Source organism: Symphodus melops, assembly GCF_947650265.1.
Source record: "Symphodus melops genome assembly, chromosome: 13".
Lineage (NCBI taxonomy): Eukaryota > Metazoa > Chordata > Actinopteri > Labriformes > Labridae > Symphodus > Symphodus melops.
In genome coordinates, this window is record NC_136703.1 from 21,837,594 (window position 1) to 21,853,175 (window position 15,582).

Here is a 15,582-nt window from a genome sequence, read left to right on the forward strand (position 1 = left end):
TCTTGTGCACACAAAGTAAACCCCTTTGAAATATTTCTTTTTGCATGTACTAATTGGTGCTGGAGGGTCGAGTTTCATGAGTCAGTGTTAAGCAATCAAAAGTACATGGACTAAGTATATGGGTGGAGTCCATCTGAGACCAGACAGTGAAAATAAGAGGTAAATTTAGAGGTTCAAAGCTCTGTAATATGAGAAGATCAAACTACACACACATCAGACTTTATTTGCGAAAAAAAGCTTGAATTGAATCCACATTTCTTCTTGATCCTTGAAATCTTAGTTGTTTTGCATGATAAAGCTGTGATTTGCAACAATTATACTTCACACTGTAGTTGTGGTAACATCGAGTCATTGAAGTGGACACAAAAAGCCTTTGAATCAACGTTGATTTAAGTTCATGTTAATATTGAATAAAACGAGTCAGATGGAGATCATTTCTGGAGAAATAAACTTCTTGACTCTTCAGATCACAAGTTAATTGTCTAATTTTCTGAAAATATCAAAGTTTTTTTTCTTTAGATGACAAAACAAATAACTCATGATCTCAGCAAAATCTGTATTAATCTGCATTAATAACTGCAAACTAAACTGCTTCTGCAAGCTTCTTTAATAATGTCCTGAAGGATAAAAGACACAGAGTCTGTGCAGATTTACACTCCCATGTTAAGTTTATTGGCAAAAAGATCCAAGATCTGTTTGTTCTGCACCTGAGTACCAGATTTGATGCACATGCTCTGCTTATTTCATATTCAGTCTGTTCATGGAGGGAAATGAAAGACCAAAATAAATCATTTATGCTGCCTACATTCACTCTGCTCTTTATTAACAATTTCTGAAAGTCCTTCAAGTATAGACTTTATTTTATCTTTCTGGTTTATAGATCTTCGTCTCCACGTGAAATATAATCACTCTCATGTCTCAACCATTCTATTTTCACACTTAAAAACATGTGAGAATGAAAAAAGGGAATAAGACTGTCCCTATCCATTTCCTCTTATGACATGGTGTCTTGTGTTTCTTTGCCTAGAGGACGGCTCATCTGAATCCAAAAAGGGACTTTTTAGTTCAAGCAAGAGAATCCGATCAAACCGCGGGCTACATGCAAATTCCAATACAGAGAAAACCACTTAAACTGCAGGCAGAAGCAGTAAACTTTACTTCAGTAATGAAAGTGTTTAATAATGTACAACTAATCTCACTCTGAGGCAAGGCATGATCACAAAATCACAAGGGAGGAATGTAAAATCTCAAAAATCTTTTAAGAGGAGTTATTAAACACATGGCAAAGGCGGACTTGTAATAAAGGAAGATTAGCATTGTAGTGGCGGTGCCTGCAGACTTTGGGAGTTGTATTCTTAATGTCAGATGGAGCAGAAAGACTTATATTGATGTGGTTCCATTCATGCTGGCAGGCCTGCATCCCCTGCCTGCACCTCGGCGGCGGAGCGAGTGGAGTGCCACGGCGCAGCACCCTCTCAGCAGGGAGCCGATGTGATATACAGGCATGACTTCCCGTTGGGCTCCCCGACACAACCAAGCCATCGTTGGGACCACTGGCATTGCCAATGCCAGCAGGTCTACAAGGAAGTATCGGCTCCAGTGGCAGAGCTGAGGGGGAGGAATGTCCTCATCTGAGCCTTCAGTTTCATCTGTATTGTTCTCGTCCATCTGTAGCACTGCAGCTTCCTGCTGCAAAGGTATTGGATCTGCAGGGTGGGGCTGACAGGTGTGGGGCTCTGCTGGCTTCTTTTTGTCATCCTCTGGTGGGTCAGGTGGAAGAGGCTCAATGCTGTATCGATGCTCAGCTGAGGAAGCAGCAGGTAGAGATGATGGGATTGGCTGTATTTCTGATGGGGTGATTGCTGCTGTGGGAAGAGAAATGATGCTCAGCTCTTCTTCTGCTGCAGTTTCCTCACAAAGCCAGGTCATGGTGGGGCTGCAGGCCTGAGAGCGCACCTCAGGTTTCCTCTCAGCTGCAGGACTCGGAGTGGGGATCGGATCAGAAACAGGCATAGCAGTGGCTGCAGCTGTTTGCGGGGGCTCTTCCTGAGGTAAGTGCAGGAACAGGTGATGATGGGGTAGGTAGGAGTGGCCGCTGCACTTGCAGCTGCTACTGAGAGAGTGACAGGAGTGTGAGACTGGTAACACTGCCCCCCCGCTGCAGAGTCTTTCAAAAGTGGCAGAGCGTGGCACAGTGGGGGGGCCCCGGATGTGTCCCTGCTGTGGAAGCGGCTCTGACAGGAGCGCCGCTTCCAGGAGCAGGTGTGTCTGTCCTGCTGGGCGAGACACTCTGCTGGACTCAGGAGCATTTGGGCTGCGTTCCAACTGCAGAGCCTCACTGCTCATGCGGGTGTGGGTGGTGCTGCGGCTCAAAGTGCTAGCGGGGGAACACCCACAGGAGCGAGACCTTCCCCCCGGTCGAGCTCCGTGACACCCTGAGTAAGGCTTGGGGTCATGAGGGTCTTGTTCACGGACGCCCAGGTTGGACCGCACTGACTCCATCACCTCATGAAGATGCTGGATCTCCTTGCGAGCTTCTTTAAGGGCCAACTGAGCCTCCACCCGGTGACACTCCTCCTCAATCCAGTCCTCCTGCATCCTGTAAAGCTGTGTCCTCAAGTCGTCTATTTCACAGTCTCTGAAAAGGAATAAAACAAAAGTCAATTGCATCATTGATGCATGGAAGCAAATAAAACTCCGGCTAAATACATATAAGAAACTTTGGTATGTAAGAAATAACACCACCAAACATCACTACTCACCATTTACAGCAAAATCTGTAAAAACTAACAAAAACCAGAGCTGGACCGTTAGAAGGACGCACCTGGTTTGCAGTCTCTCCACGTTGTCCCTCAGCCTAGCTCGTAGGTGTCGTATACACACCTCCTTCTGCTGCAGAGGAGTGAGGTACTGCTCCGGGGTTGGAGGCCTGATCCCATGGTTGTCGCTGCACGTTGTGTGCTTTGCCTGACGCCTGAAGGAACACACAGATATGAAACAGGTGTTAAAGAAGTAAATGTAAACCAGACAGATTACCTATTTCATTCCAAACACAAAACATGATGGATGGATACTCTTTAAAGATGACATTTTGTGCCTTTTTTTGCCTTTTACAGAGAGATAGGCCAGTCGATAGAGCCAGAAATCAGGGAGAGAGAGAGAGAGAGAGAGAGAGAAGAAGATGATGTTTGACAGTGCCCACAGGTCTGATTAGAACCTGGGCCGTCTGTCCTAAGGACCATAGCCTCTGCACATGGGCCTGCACAAACCAACCATTAAGCCACTGGCGCGCCTGCATTTCTACTCTTACATTACTCATAAATGCTTTATTGATTTTTTCCTCACATTCATTCCAATGAACATAAATAACGATTATCTGGATGAGATCAGTCACAAAAAGCTTGGCTGGAAATCATTGGTCAAATGAACTTTTTTTTTGTCGATGTTATGTTAGGGATCTCTCAGCTTTTTCATCGGCTGTATGTTGTGGTGTTGCTTAAAGGGATTGCATTAGACTGAAAACTATTTTTCATTTTGTCCATCCTAACTTATAAACATTCAGTGGGGGTGAATGAGACAAGCAGACAAGCTGCTGGAGTCGATCCCAGATGTTTTAACGCCCAAGGAGAGGTCACAGTCTATCACATGGCCAACTCTGTTCACTCAGTCACATTCATACTTAATGTTATAGCCTGTCTTCCTCCTCCTCCTACTCACTGAAATGGCTTTAGGTTTTATGAAGGAGGACACAAGTGGAGTGTTTCTATGCTAATGTTACCTGGGTGTACTTGGATACGTCCGGGCTGTGGGACTGCCATCTGCTGTCCTAACCCGACCAGGGTAGGTGTGAGTGCTGGATGTGTCACTGTGGGAACAACGCCCACTGCCTACATTGGTCTCCACTGAACGCCTTCGAAGAAGAGATAAAAAAAAAAAATCACTGTTTGGAAAACACTATATTTTGCAATATAAAAATGCTTAAAAATGAAGTGGTTAGACGAAAACAACATTACCTGCGCTGACCTGAGGAGCTAGGCTTTCGACTCGGAGTGAGAGACATTGATGTGCGAGGGACCTCCAACCTGTCCACTGCTGTCTCTACAGAGGGTCGCTAGGAACCCTCACAACTGGACTGTAACAATCCGTCATATAAACATTTGTAACAGTCAGGTGAATCAGCAGATCTGCTCAAAAACAATCTACAACAAAAAACATTACAAATAAAACAAATTAATCCAAAATGTTCAACACAGTAAAGCAATGTTTTCCCTACCAATTTGTTGCACACTGCTCCTCCTCATTATGTGCTTCTTTACTGGAAGTCACTGACAATAATCACACTCTAATTAATAAAAAAGTCTAGGCCAGCAGCAAATAAAGCCTCCTTTCTGTGCTGACACAAAGGGGACACAGTGAGTTCACAGCCAGTGCAGCTGCCGCTCTCTGAGCTGTGTCCTCTGTCTGCAGAGCTGCAGAAAAACGTGATAAACTGTCACATACACTGAGGGCAAAGGACAGACACTAAGAAATGTGACGTTTGGTGGCTAGGAGACTACATGTAGTCAGATGTGGTCATTCCCAAAGATTATTTTGGGTCTTCTTTGCCTTTTGTTGAAAGGACAGCTAAAGACAGACAGGGAATGTGGGGAGGAGAGTGTGGAGCAGACATGAGGTCAGGAGCCGAACCTGTGACCGATGAGTCGAGGACTACAACCTCAGTGTAGTTGAACTAACCTCTAGCCCCATCTTTTTAGTAACGAGATTCACTGGTCATTTCTGTGTGTTATATTCTCAACAAAATTAAACTCACAGACGTGTCGAAGCCTTTTTGAAACTTTCTGGAATAAAGAAGAATCACCCTTTACTTCAAAGCTTGTTTAAAACTAACAATAGAACCAAACTATAAACCACATCTGTTAGTAGGTTTTAAAGGCTTTATAAAATATATATCTAATTGTATCAATTATTCTTCCTCCAGATTTTTTTTTTTCTATTTTCAAATTTGGACTTTGTTTTTTTTATAATATTTGGTCAAACTGGAGTTGGACAGATTGGACATATTTTTAGAAGAGAAAATGGTGAGAACATGTTTAGATAGCCAGCCCATAACATTTAATTATTTACATTTTGTTGATGTGAAAAAGTAACAAATCAAAGTCGTAATACTGACATTTGTGTAAAATATAAACTGCTTTTATCGGATGTTTTACTTTAGAAATTAAATCCGGCTAAAAAAGGAGGACATGAACTCAGTGACCTCAGTGGAGGCTCTCTCTCAAGAGACAGATTTCTGAAAAACCAGGCGACAATGTTACACAACCCGGCCAGCTCACTTCTGTTTCCCAGCAAAACATTAAAAAGGACAATTTGTTCCCATTTTTCTTCTAAAACAGCCTTTCTTCCTGCAGCTCTGGTGGGAACCTGCTGATCTGTCCTAAAATGTACCTGCAGCTCCAAGATAAATCTCTGTGGAGGCTGCAGATGCATCATCAGACCTCTACCACTGTGCTGATGATGAAAATCAGTCTCAACGAATATCAGTTAGGTCCTATATATAAATTCTAGGACAATGAGATAGAGACAGGAAATCTCACCTCCCTCTCTTCAGTCTGCGCAACAAGTGGCAAGCACGTTATTGGTGAGAAATACGCAATCAGCTTACGTAAGTGTGAGGATCGGTGTTTACTGTGGAGGCGAGCTGCACACTGGAGGAGGTTGAAATTGCAGCTATACACGTTAAAATGACTAATTCAGTGGGATCTTTCAGAGTAAATATATCTGGTCATACTGTGTGGGGATGTGGCACTTTGTCCTTGAATAAGCATTGTGGTATTAAATCTGGCACACATCTGTCGCCTACAGTGAAGCAGTGTTAGATAAGAAGGCTGCATCTGGTGAGCTGATGATTACAGCAGAACAACAACAAAAAAAAAAAAACACAAAAAAAAAGTCGTATCATTTTTTCCCCCCAGCAGAGTACAGAGCAGAGACGTCCCCAAACAGGACATCCAGCAGGTACTTTCCATAAAGAAAAGACGCAGCCCGTGTTACGTCTTCCTTAACAAACAGCTGACTAACACAATCAGTCCCAGCTGTGTCCTACATACGGTTACTTAACAAGTGTAACACCGGCTCCGTGAATCTGCAAACAAATACCTGGAGCTACAGGCGCGCAAAACACCGACAAAGCCTACAATAACAGCGATGGATGAAACTCTACCATTTCTGCAGAGGGGAAGTTGTGCATCGCAGAAGAGCCTCTGTTCCCGCCACACTTGCTGGAAAATGAAGAGTCCCCGGTGGCAGCAGGAGGAAGAGATGCTGATGATGCTGCTGATGATGAGAGTCCATCCTGCAGCCATGAAGCCCGGCGATGAAATGAGGCAACTGCGTCTGCTGCATCGCTGCTTCTTAAAGAGACAGTAGGGGATACTAATGATACAATAATGCTTCATGTGGCAGGACTTTAACTGCACATTAGCGTTTATTGACGGTGTTTACATGGACAGGGTTACACTAGATCTTATTTAGAGACGCCTGTGTGTTCTTTCACTGACAGGAGGTTCAGTGATGGGGTCCAGCTGGACTGGTACACCATGTCCACACCTCATATGATGGATGACTGTGCAAAGGAACAGCAAGAGCAAACTTTGTTCTTTTAAAATAAAAATAAATAAAACTTCACACACGTTTACAAGTTTTAATATAAGCAATAATTAAATTTTTAGAAAAGGAAAAAAAACCCGGGATGGTTTAAACTCTTCAATTGTCAGACTTTTCACATAATGAACTCCAAGAACAAGTACAAAATGGGGATGTCCAAACATCCTGCCAAGTGTTTCCTTTTGAACATATAGTCTGAATAAGGTGCAATTACTGTACCTACTATCACGAATGAAGCACAGATACAAAAAGAGTAGGAGGCCTACGCTGAGCACAGAATAAAATGGATTAGAAATATGTTCACGTTTTAGGCTGATAAAGATAAATAAGATTAACACTGGATAATGTTGCTCTGGTGAGTGCATTAGTTTGAACAAACAGCTCAGTGCTGAACTGAAGAACAGTTGACCTAATATTCAGACCATGAGAACAACAGAAGAACACTTGAGCCGTCACATCCCAACTACAGTAACTCAAATAAACTATTAATATTAATTTGGTTAGATTTAAAATAAGCACCAGATATTTCAATTGACATTTAAAACAACTTTGTAATGCAGAAGTTATTAATACCCGTATTAACACTTTCTTATAATAAAATGTCTTCCTGGCATTTCCCTCTTTGTTAAAAGAGTTTAAGTGATAATTTTTTGGTTGTAAAAACATTTACAATAAATAGAGAGAAAGTTGAACAAAACGCTAACTGAATGCACAGGCAATGTAACTCCTGAAAGAACATAATAACATTAAGAATTAACAATACGTAGTCTTAATATGCTTAGAGTTCAACTAAAATCTGGTATCAGCGACTGTTTAACATAAGAGACTAAAACCAGTCTGACAGCGAAGTTTAGACAAAACAGAGTGCTTCATTTATACGTCCCACAAATGAAAAGTGTCAAGAACAAACAAAATACACGTTAAGGGACACATACAAAACATACCAATGTGCATGACATGAACAAAAATTGAGATAGTTCCTTTTAAGTTATTTTACTATTTACAGAGAAGTCTAAGTGAATTCAATTCAACTCTTAGACGGACAGAGGCACAAAACCATGTGCTACTTGTCAGTAGAACAACAACTGCCACTGAGCTGAAGTTGTCGTTTTAAAAAATATTTTCTATTTTCTTCGTCTAATCATAGAACTTTGGCCCATGTGTGGCGAAGATATCCTCATATGGTGCGCTCTGGTGCAGGTGAAGGGCATTTTGTTTCTTCAGGGCCAGGAAGCAGAAGAAAGTAGTTGCAGCTTTCCAGCGACTTCCACCTTCACAGAGTGCCTTCAGACTGAACGTGGTGTCGGTTTTGCCCTGCAACACAAACACACACACAAATAAATCTTCTCCGTCATCGTCTCTAATCCTGTCGAGCCCTCCTGTTTTTTAATCCCTGTCCACTGCGAGTATAGATGTTTATCAGTTATCCAACAGAGTTGGGAATAGAGCCTCACCTGCAGACAACAATCCTGTACGATGAACATGCACGTTTTAAACATTTAAAACAAATAAATGGAAGATAATCTGGTCGGTTTTTGTGTCATTATCACATGAACATGTATTTTTAGCTCCTTACTTTGAGAGTGCTGAGTAGCTTCTCTACACGCTTGGTAACCTTCCTCTCCTCAAAGTCCTGGCTGTCCAACATAGACTGCAGAATAGAAAAAGGGACAATATTTCAGTCAGTGATGCCAGGCACATCTCCAAGGCAGCATGGGAAATTAATACAGTCCATCTGGCAAACACTGACAGAATGAAGCTCACCCACTGTACCTCTTATTCTTGGAGATAAAACATCCACTATTAGTTTAATTTTGTTCCAAGAATGAGGTGGATGAAATGTGAAGTCCAACACAGAATAATTCCCTGATCTGCTTCTATTTGTGACTGTATGTGTGTGTGTGTGTGTTCACAAGCACCTGAGTAAGGACAGAAGTTGTCTGAGTCTCCTGCTGCATTAAGGATGGATGGACAAACATGGAGTCTTCCGATGGAAGTTCTGGCTGAGTGAACTCGAACCTGTTTTCATCCTGGCAAAGATTATAAACCACAGATAAAAAAAATACGAGACATCTAATGTTCATACTGCATCTTCACCCGACATGCTAATGCTTACTTGTGCATGCTCTGCGTGTCTCTCACTGTAGCTGTCACACATTTGAGCGAGGGCCTTCAGCTCAGTGTTGTGTGCTTGTTCAGGATCCATTGATGAATCTACGACACTGATGCTTTCTGTGAGGACACTGATGTCCCTCTGAGCTGTACCGCAAAATAATGCAGATTGCTTTGTGACAAAAAGACGTGAGCAGGCAGAACAGAAGATAGAGAATCAAGTGCACAGAAAGTGAGTTCCTACATCCTTGTCCATCCTGACGCACAACCTCAGCCTCCTCACACACACTGGAAAGTTTCACCCGGAAAACACTCTTGGCAAAGAGCTGAGAAGGAAAGTAATATATTATTGCAGCAATGACTTACATGCTTACTTATGATTAGTGGTGTTTGAATGGCACAATGTATTGGCCCCAAACCATATGGTGAAATGGTAGTCATGTATGTATCTGCCTTTGTAGTTCTTCCCTGTGACGCAAAATAGCTGAGTTTATTGAAATCTGTTTTTGCAGTACAACAAATATAGTTTATGATCTGAAGCATACTGGTCAGCTTCACACTGTTAGCTAAACTAAATATGAAGCCATACTTTTTAAGGTGTTTTCAACTGAAGTCGAGCATGTCAGTTTTACGTCCTCGACTACATTATTGACAAAAGCATCCATCACATGAAAGTGCTGCCTGATGGGATGTGACAAAAACAGACGATCTCCCTGCAGCGTTCAAAGCAGCCTGTCACTGCCGATTCACACTGTGCCAGAGAAATGATGTTGATGCTATAGTGTTAAGCACTGTGAACATGGGACAAAATTCAGGATTTAAGCTTGTATTCAAAACTCTTGAGTCCCGCTTCAGTGTGACTCTGCATGTGCATGTCAGTCTTTTGTTTTTACTCTGTAAAAAATAAACAATGTGTTGCTCTTTTTACCTCCTTTATCTGGGGAGCTGCTATGCTGGAACATGGCTGTGTTAAAAGTTTAGTTGCTGCTCCGCTTTCCTTCCACTGCGTGAGCTGCCGAGTAGGCGGGGCCATGTCCAGCGGGGTGAGCAGATCTGAATAGTCAGAGAGCTGCACTCTCATAAATTCACTCGTCAGCTCTTTCGACTGGTCTACCACCAACTTGCGTTTCCTCTTCCCCCTCTTCCTCGATGAGTTTGCTGAAAAGAGATAGAGATAAAGACTTTGATATAATCGCAGGCTGACCCTTTCATTTTTTAGTATTTTTGGTTCTCTTTGAAATTTATACGGTTTATGACAGCTGTAGTATTAAGTGGGTGACTTCAGCTGTAGTAGCAACATTTCTACAGTTTAAAAGTCATTCGATCCTACGAGTGATTGCCACAGGATCAAGGGCAAAGGCTGTCTCTGCATTAGGCAGCAGGGTGGTCTCATTCAGTGTTGGGGTCTCAACCTCCATCTGCTGAGAATCTGAAAAAAAGAAGAAAAAGGAGTTGTCTTTGAGTATGGCTTAATGCAAATGTTCTCTCTTAATGAATAAAACACAACAGACTTGTACCTTGCTGACGACTGAGTGCAGGGATCTCTGGATTTTCATTTTGAGGTTCTTCTGGGATCAAGTCGGTGGACTCAGCAGGATCACTGGGGTTTGCCAGGAAATCTACAGGCCCATTAAATATGAAAAAATCATCATTTTCAAATTTGATACTAAAAAGGCATCAAAAGAATGATCATTTATATAATTTAGGCTGAGCTTTAGAGCAGAGGAAGGGAGACGTTTCTGAATGTACGGAGAATTCACTACTGGGTATCAGAGCTCCTGTGTGTCAAACACTTTTTATTCTTTTTGTCAAAATTGAGAGGCTGAATCTCTGAAAAAACTCTGTCATAAACACTGGTCCTTTGTGGGATGTTGAGTCAGTGTTGAATTTTTGCTTCCTACCCCCAAAATGAGCCTGTCGAGCCCCACAGAGACCAGACTGAATGGTGCATTTATGAAAACCAATTCAAGTTGTTAGGTCAAATATTTCACAGCTGGAGCAGAACATTGCTCTTAAGCTTCCCGACAAACTGAAAACACTTCTGGGAAACTGGGGCAAGTTACTTTATATGTTTAAGTGGCTTTTGGTGTCCAAGTCTCAGATGGGTAACTTTTTTTTGTATGTAAATACAATTATGGCAAACATTGTAGCAATAAACCATAAATCTAGCTTAGCTTGTTCAAACATTCTGCATGAGTTTTAAGAAGATTTATGTATTGTACTGTTTACTTTTCTGAAATGTTAATTATCGTCTGATACAATGCATTCCTCATTTGGCACACTTTAAATTCCAGTTAGGGAAGTAAAAAATACAAAGATTTTCATTGCATGAAGTTCTCAAAGGAAGAATGTGTGACATTTTACACTTCAATAAAGCGGTGTTTAAATCATGTTTACATGGACAGGACGGGCATAAAGCTGTTTTAGTCCAGGTCCAGAGAAAAGAAGAACAACTAAGCGTACTCACTGCTTATTGGATGTCATGTTTGTGTCTTTATTTCTATGTCATTGCGTGTCAATTTATGTGCAACATGAACCTAATAGCTAACTAATGTGTGCTAACATTAGCCTACTAACACAACAATGCAGCCCACAGCTAATTGCAGCTGTTGCAAAAAAAATGTTGTCCACCGATTGCGCTTACATAATTATGGTGCGTTCAAATTGATAACTCTTTCATGCGAACGCAAGGGCAGCGTGGTTAGGTGTGCCGCTGGAGGTGTCACCAAACAGCAGTTTGTTTTGGGTTAGCTGTACGGTAAATGTCATTTTTAGGCAACATCTTGAACTACCATTACCAAGAAGGTCAAACACTCTATCTTCATCCCCAAAAGCATCCTCCTGATGAACCAGGCTCTGAAAGCTCATATCCAGCAGCCCATTCTTGTGGATTTGGGCTTCGTCTCCTACACATGAAGGCACACAAAGTGAGGAGAAAAAAAAAAAAAGTAGTAAGTATTTAGCTTGGCACAGAAAACATGTTTTAAAGGGAAGCATGTGATATTGTGCACAAATTCCCTGAAAATATACCATTCCATCTCTAAATGCATTCAGACTTATTTCTCTGTCTGCACATCTTAACCTCAAACACATGAATCATTGCTGTTGACATAAAGAAAAGGTTACGAATAACAACAATGGAGCACTATGGCAAACAAAGGTTAAGATAAACCCGGCTTTGTCTACATAAAAACATTTGTAAGTGTAATGTAATGTTGACTTTCTTCTTTTTGGGAGAATTGTCCAAAAATACACAATTACTTCGAGTTTTCTCCCTGTAATGAAATTATTATTTGTATGTAATTTTAATGTCAAAACAAATTAATGTTTGCCTCACCAAAGTCTACCAAGTTCAGAAAGCCACTTCCAAAATCCTCTTTTAGAGTAATTTCTTCTGTTCGACTCTGGTTCAGGGAAAAGTGGTCGACGACATCTATGCTGCTGGTGCCCCAGCAGGAAGAGAACATAATTTTGAAACAGACTGAATAACTATTTGTTTGACTGAAAGACACAGAGGATGGATGATTCAATTGTAAACAGAAGGGGAAGTTATAGTCCCAGAACAATAAAATATAACGACAGATCAGTAATGAACCTTATTAAAGCATGTAAACTTAATTTTGAGACTTTGAGTACTTTGTACCTTGGAGCGGGCAGCTGGGCATCAAAAGCTGTGAAATCTTCAATCAATGTAATTGCTTTTATCGTGGCCTCAAGCCCCTCCACGGGCATATCTGTCTGACCTGGGGTTTTGAGAAAGGGAGAGGTAAAAATACAAACAGGTACAACATTTTGAAGTATATCAGTGCCAAGTGGTATTAGTTAATATGTATTCTAGTAAATGTGTAGAAAAATAAATTACAAGCAGAGTTCTGTCACAGGCCTGTCACCAGAAATATCAGGTGTATAAATAAATATTGAGATTAAGTCTTCGGGATCATACACAGTTGTTAAGATGGTAACTACATAACCTCCTAGTTCCTTTTTGTGTAAACGCGTGTGCGTGTCTGCACTCAGTCTCTGTGCTGTGAGCTAGTTCAGTCTGTGTGATATCGTTCATACATTTTTGCATTGAGCATCTTATGCTTATGTCCCCCTCTGCTGGTGCTCTGTTATTTAGCCTCTCCTCATTATGATGAATAGGGAGAGGAAAATTACAGACATCACATTCCAGTACAATATACAACCAAACAGCACTAACAACACAAGCCTCAATAAAAACCTGAATATTTTTCAACAAACAGGGACAATTAAAACCTGCAAGAAGCAAGGACTTATTGCAGGACTGCTCTTTTAGACTCACTTTAAGCTGGTTGCACATAAGAATCTCAGGTATGTGATACTAGATGGCACTCAGCATCCCTTGTGACCCTAAGCTTGTATCAGATTGCTGAGTCCAGGTTTTGGCCCAATTTATACAGGAGAACCACTTAACATGAACTTAAAACATGCAAACTTTATGTATACGTTTATTGTCCCTTTCAATTAACGGTTTTGTTTGGCAAAAGTTTCCTTCCGCTATTTTATTTGATTTTTTTTTAACATCTATACAGTTAAGCAAGTCGGTTGTGAACATACAGCTCATTCACAAACAAAGATGTTTTACCTGGCCTGAATGCGATCTTAATTTTAACCAGAGCTTCATTGCAGTCTGCAAGGAGATACTTTGCTTTCCTGGAGTAGATCCTGACCACACCAATAAGCAGATGACCAGATGTCCTCAAACCAATTTTCATCTACATAGATCACACAAAACATGACATCTCAGACTGAATTCAAAGCTGGTGTAGTAATTCACAGAACTACCGTGTTTCAAGGATGTATTTAGACCTACCTTTGGAGAAATTATATCTTCGATGGTTGTCTCCAAATTGCATTCAAATACATGGGCCTTTGTGAGTTTCCTCTCCCAGTGTGCTGCTAACCAAATCTTGGCCAGCGGCCCCCGCTTTGACGTGAAAAGTTGGGTGTAGAACAACATGTCGAAGGGAGAAAGCTGTCACCTGTGACAAACACAAACAAGGTATATTGACAGCTCCCATAACCATGCATCCACTTTAGCTGTTCAGATGGTGTCATTGTTTGGCAGCCAATTTAGATTCAACCAAAAGTATTAGGCACAAGGTCAACTAGCTCGTTAGGCTTGCTAACAGGTGACTGACGGTTAGCTCGTTGCCATGGCAAACAGTATCTCAGACAGAGCATAATATCACGACTACTTATTTTTCAATAGAGTGAACACTTTAAGTATTAAAATGAAATACATTACTAATTATAAACAAGGTAGCCCTACCTCAGTTTAATAGCCTACCTTAATTTTAAAAGTGGCGCGTTTTGACAGTACTGCATCGGCGCGCGCACATTCACCTCGCGCTGAACCAAACAAAGATTTCCGCCACACAGAAAAACAAAAAAACAGAAAACTACCGTGGGTGACATACTGAGTGAAATTAAGTTTATTGCGACAGGCATGTAGATATCAGGCAATAATAATCATAATACTAATAAAAAAAAATCAATTATGCAAATCTCCGCTGACGTCATTCCCTGGTCAGGGGTACCTGTGCTCACTAACAGTCGAAACTTGCTACAAAATTGGTTGGCAAAATGTCTGTTCCGTCCTGTGAGACTTGATAACCGACCCAAATCCTCAACTATCGTAGGCTATTAATGGCGCATGTCAAATATCGAGAAGAACTACAAATACTGTTCAATAATGAGGAAAAACAGGTAAATGCTACTAATTTCTAAGCTAGCAGGCGTTGCTTTTCAAGATGCTTACCTGTCACCTCCAGCCTAGTTCAGCCGTGGTTGTCACAGTTATAACTGTTTGTTTACTGACATGAAATGTTGTTTATGTTTGACATTTAAGTGAAAGGCTTTGTTTTAAAACGCTACATCCTGTTTTCAATAGCGGTTGTAACTATGGCAACCACGAATAGTGGGTTAAGTGTTTTGATGGACCACATAGGACCTGTACAGTTTATGACTGTAAACCCGAAGTGCATATTTTAAAGTATTTGAAATTTGTTTAAAAGAAAAGTGGATTTGGCCCTGTGAAATATAGAAGTAAAAAAAGTAAAAACGCGTATACAATTTAAATATTACAGTAAAACAATAGTACATTAAAAGGAACTAGGCCTAATTTGAAGTTACAAAACACCCCTCAGCAATAGATTTTAAATATGGAATATTCTGTTTCTAGATGTATCTTATTTGTTTTTATTAATAATTCATACAAATAACTTTAGGACTAAACAGTCATCTAACATTGATAATTGCGGTTCCTGATCTTTCCATTTGTATGCACTAGAGGGCGTCAGGCCACAAGCTCATAGTCTTTGAGAGACTGAGACTTTTTGGATGCACAGAAGCCACATAAAAAAAAAAAAAAAAAAACACCATGGAAATTTAGGAAACAATCCCTGTAATGTTTTATCTGGAGATCTTTATCCAGTATTAATTCACCTGTGATCTGTCTGGTCCTGTTTACATGTAAACAGCCAGTTGCAAAGTTGAGTCTAAAATAACATAGTTTGTATCATGCAATGTACTAAATGGGAAATATTAAATGAGGGCAGAGAATAGCAGATATTTTGTCAAGCCTTCAACTCTTAAATGTGATCCATATGTAACTGCTGTAGTAAACAATACCAATTAGTTATCTTTAAGAAATAGTGATTACGTGAAGCTTGCCATTTGACTTAAAGAAAAAAAGTTATTTCAAGATTTGGAGAAGTTGAATTTAATTTGTTATACAAAAAGGGAATCAAAATAACGGCTGCTTACTTTTCTACCTCTTGGTGT

At 40.8% G+C, this 15,582-nt stretch overlaps 3 protein-coding genes across 11 annotated transcripts in view; 1 reads left to right on the forward strand and 2 right to left on the reverse strand.

The window, feature by feature from the left end:
* Positions 1-645: 645 nt before the first annotated feature.
* snpha (syntaphilin a) lies at positions 646-6,376 on the reverse strand. Of its 3 annotated transcripts, XM_079360286.1 has the most exons (6): positions 6,221-6,376; positions 4,274-4,469; positions 4,014-4,132; positions 3,779-3,910; positions 2,825-2,974; positions 646-2,638 (listed from the first exon to the last, which is right to left on the reverse strand). In XM_079360286.1, exons 3-6 carry the CDS (start codon positions 4,058-4,060, stop codon positions 1,381-1,383), a joined length of 1,587 nt encoding a protein of 528 aa, XP_079216412.1. In that variant the 5' UTR covers positions 4,061-4,132; positions 4,274-4,469; positions 6,221-6,376; the 3' UTR covers positions 646-1,380. The 3 variants fall into 3 exon arrangements, with proteins under 3 accessions (XP_079216412.1, XP_079216410.1, XP_079216411.1); XM_079360284.1 differs by lacking the exon at positions 4,274-4,469; XM_079360285.1 differs by lacking the exon at positions 4,274-4,469 and having other exon boundaries at positions 4,014-4,199.
* Positions 6,377-6,686: 310 nt separating this feature from the next.
* Positions 6,687-14,695, reverse strand: rad21l1 (RAD21 cohesin complex component like 1). Of its 4 annotated transcripts, none has more exons than XM_079360279.1 (14): positions 14,558-14,695; positions 13,610-13,778; positions 13,382-13,511; positions 12,419-12,518; positions 12,113-12,216; positions 11,568-11,681; positions 10,293-10,394; positions 10,106-10,204; positions 9,704-9,933; positions 9,020-9,101; positions 8,780-8,922; positions 8,583-8,693; positions 8,240-8,314; positions 6,687-7,977 (listed from the first exon to the last, which is right to left on the reverse strand). In XM_079360279.1, the coding sequence occupies exons 2-14, from the start codon at positions 13,754-13,756 to the stop codon at positions 7,801-7,803; spliced, it is 1,614 nt and encodes a 537-aa protein (XP_079216405.1). In that variant the 5' UTR covers positions 13,757-13,778; positions 14,558-14,695; the 3' UTR covers positions 6,687-7,800. The 4 variants fall into 4 exon arrangements, with proteins under 4 accessions (XP_079216405.1, XP_079216406.1, XP_079216407.1 ...); XM_079360280.1 differs by lacking the exon at positions 14,558-14,695 and adding an exon at positions 14,087-14,175 and having other exon boundaries at positions 12,113-12,213; XM_079360281.1 differs by lacking the exon at positions 14,558-14,695 and adding an exon at positions 14,087-14,175 and having other exon boundaries at positions 11,574-11,681.
* samd10a (sterile alpha motif domain containing 10a) overlaps positions 14,377-15,582 on the forward strand; it is a 42,418-nt gene continuing 41,212 nt past the window's right edge. For all 4 annotated transcript variants that reach the window (XM_079360296.1, XM_079360295.1, XM_079360299.1 and 1 more), the window contains exon 1: positions 14,377-14,505. The gene's annotated coding sequence lies outside the window, so the exon portion shown is untranslated. The remainder of the gene's footprint in view (positions 14,506-15,582) is intronic.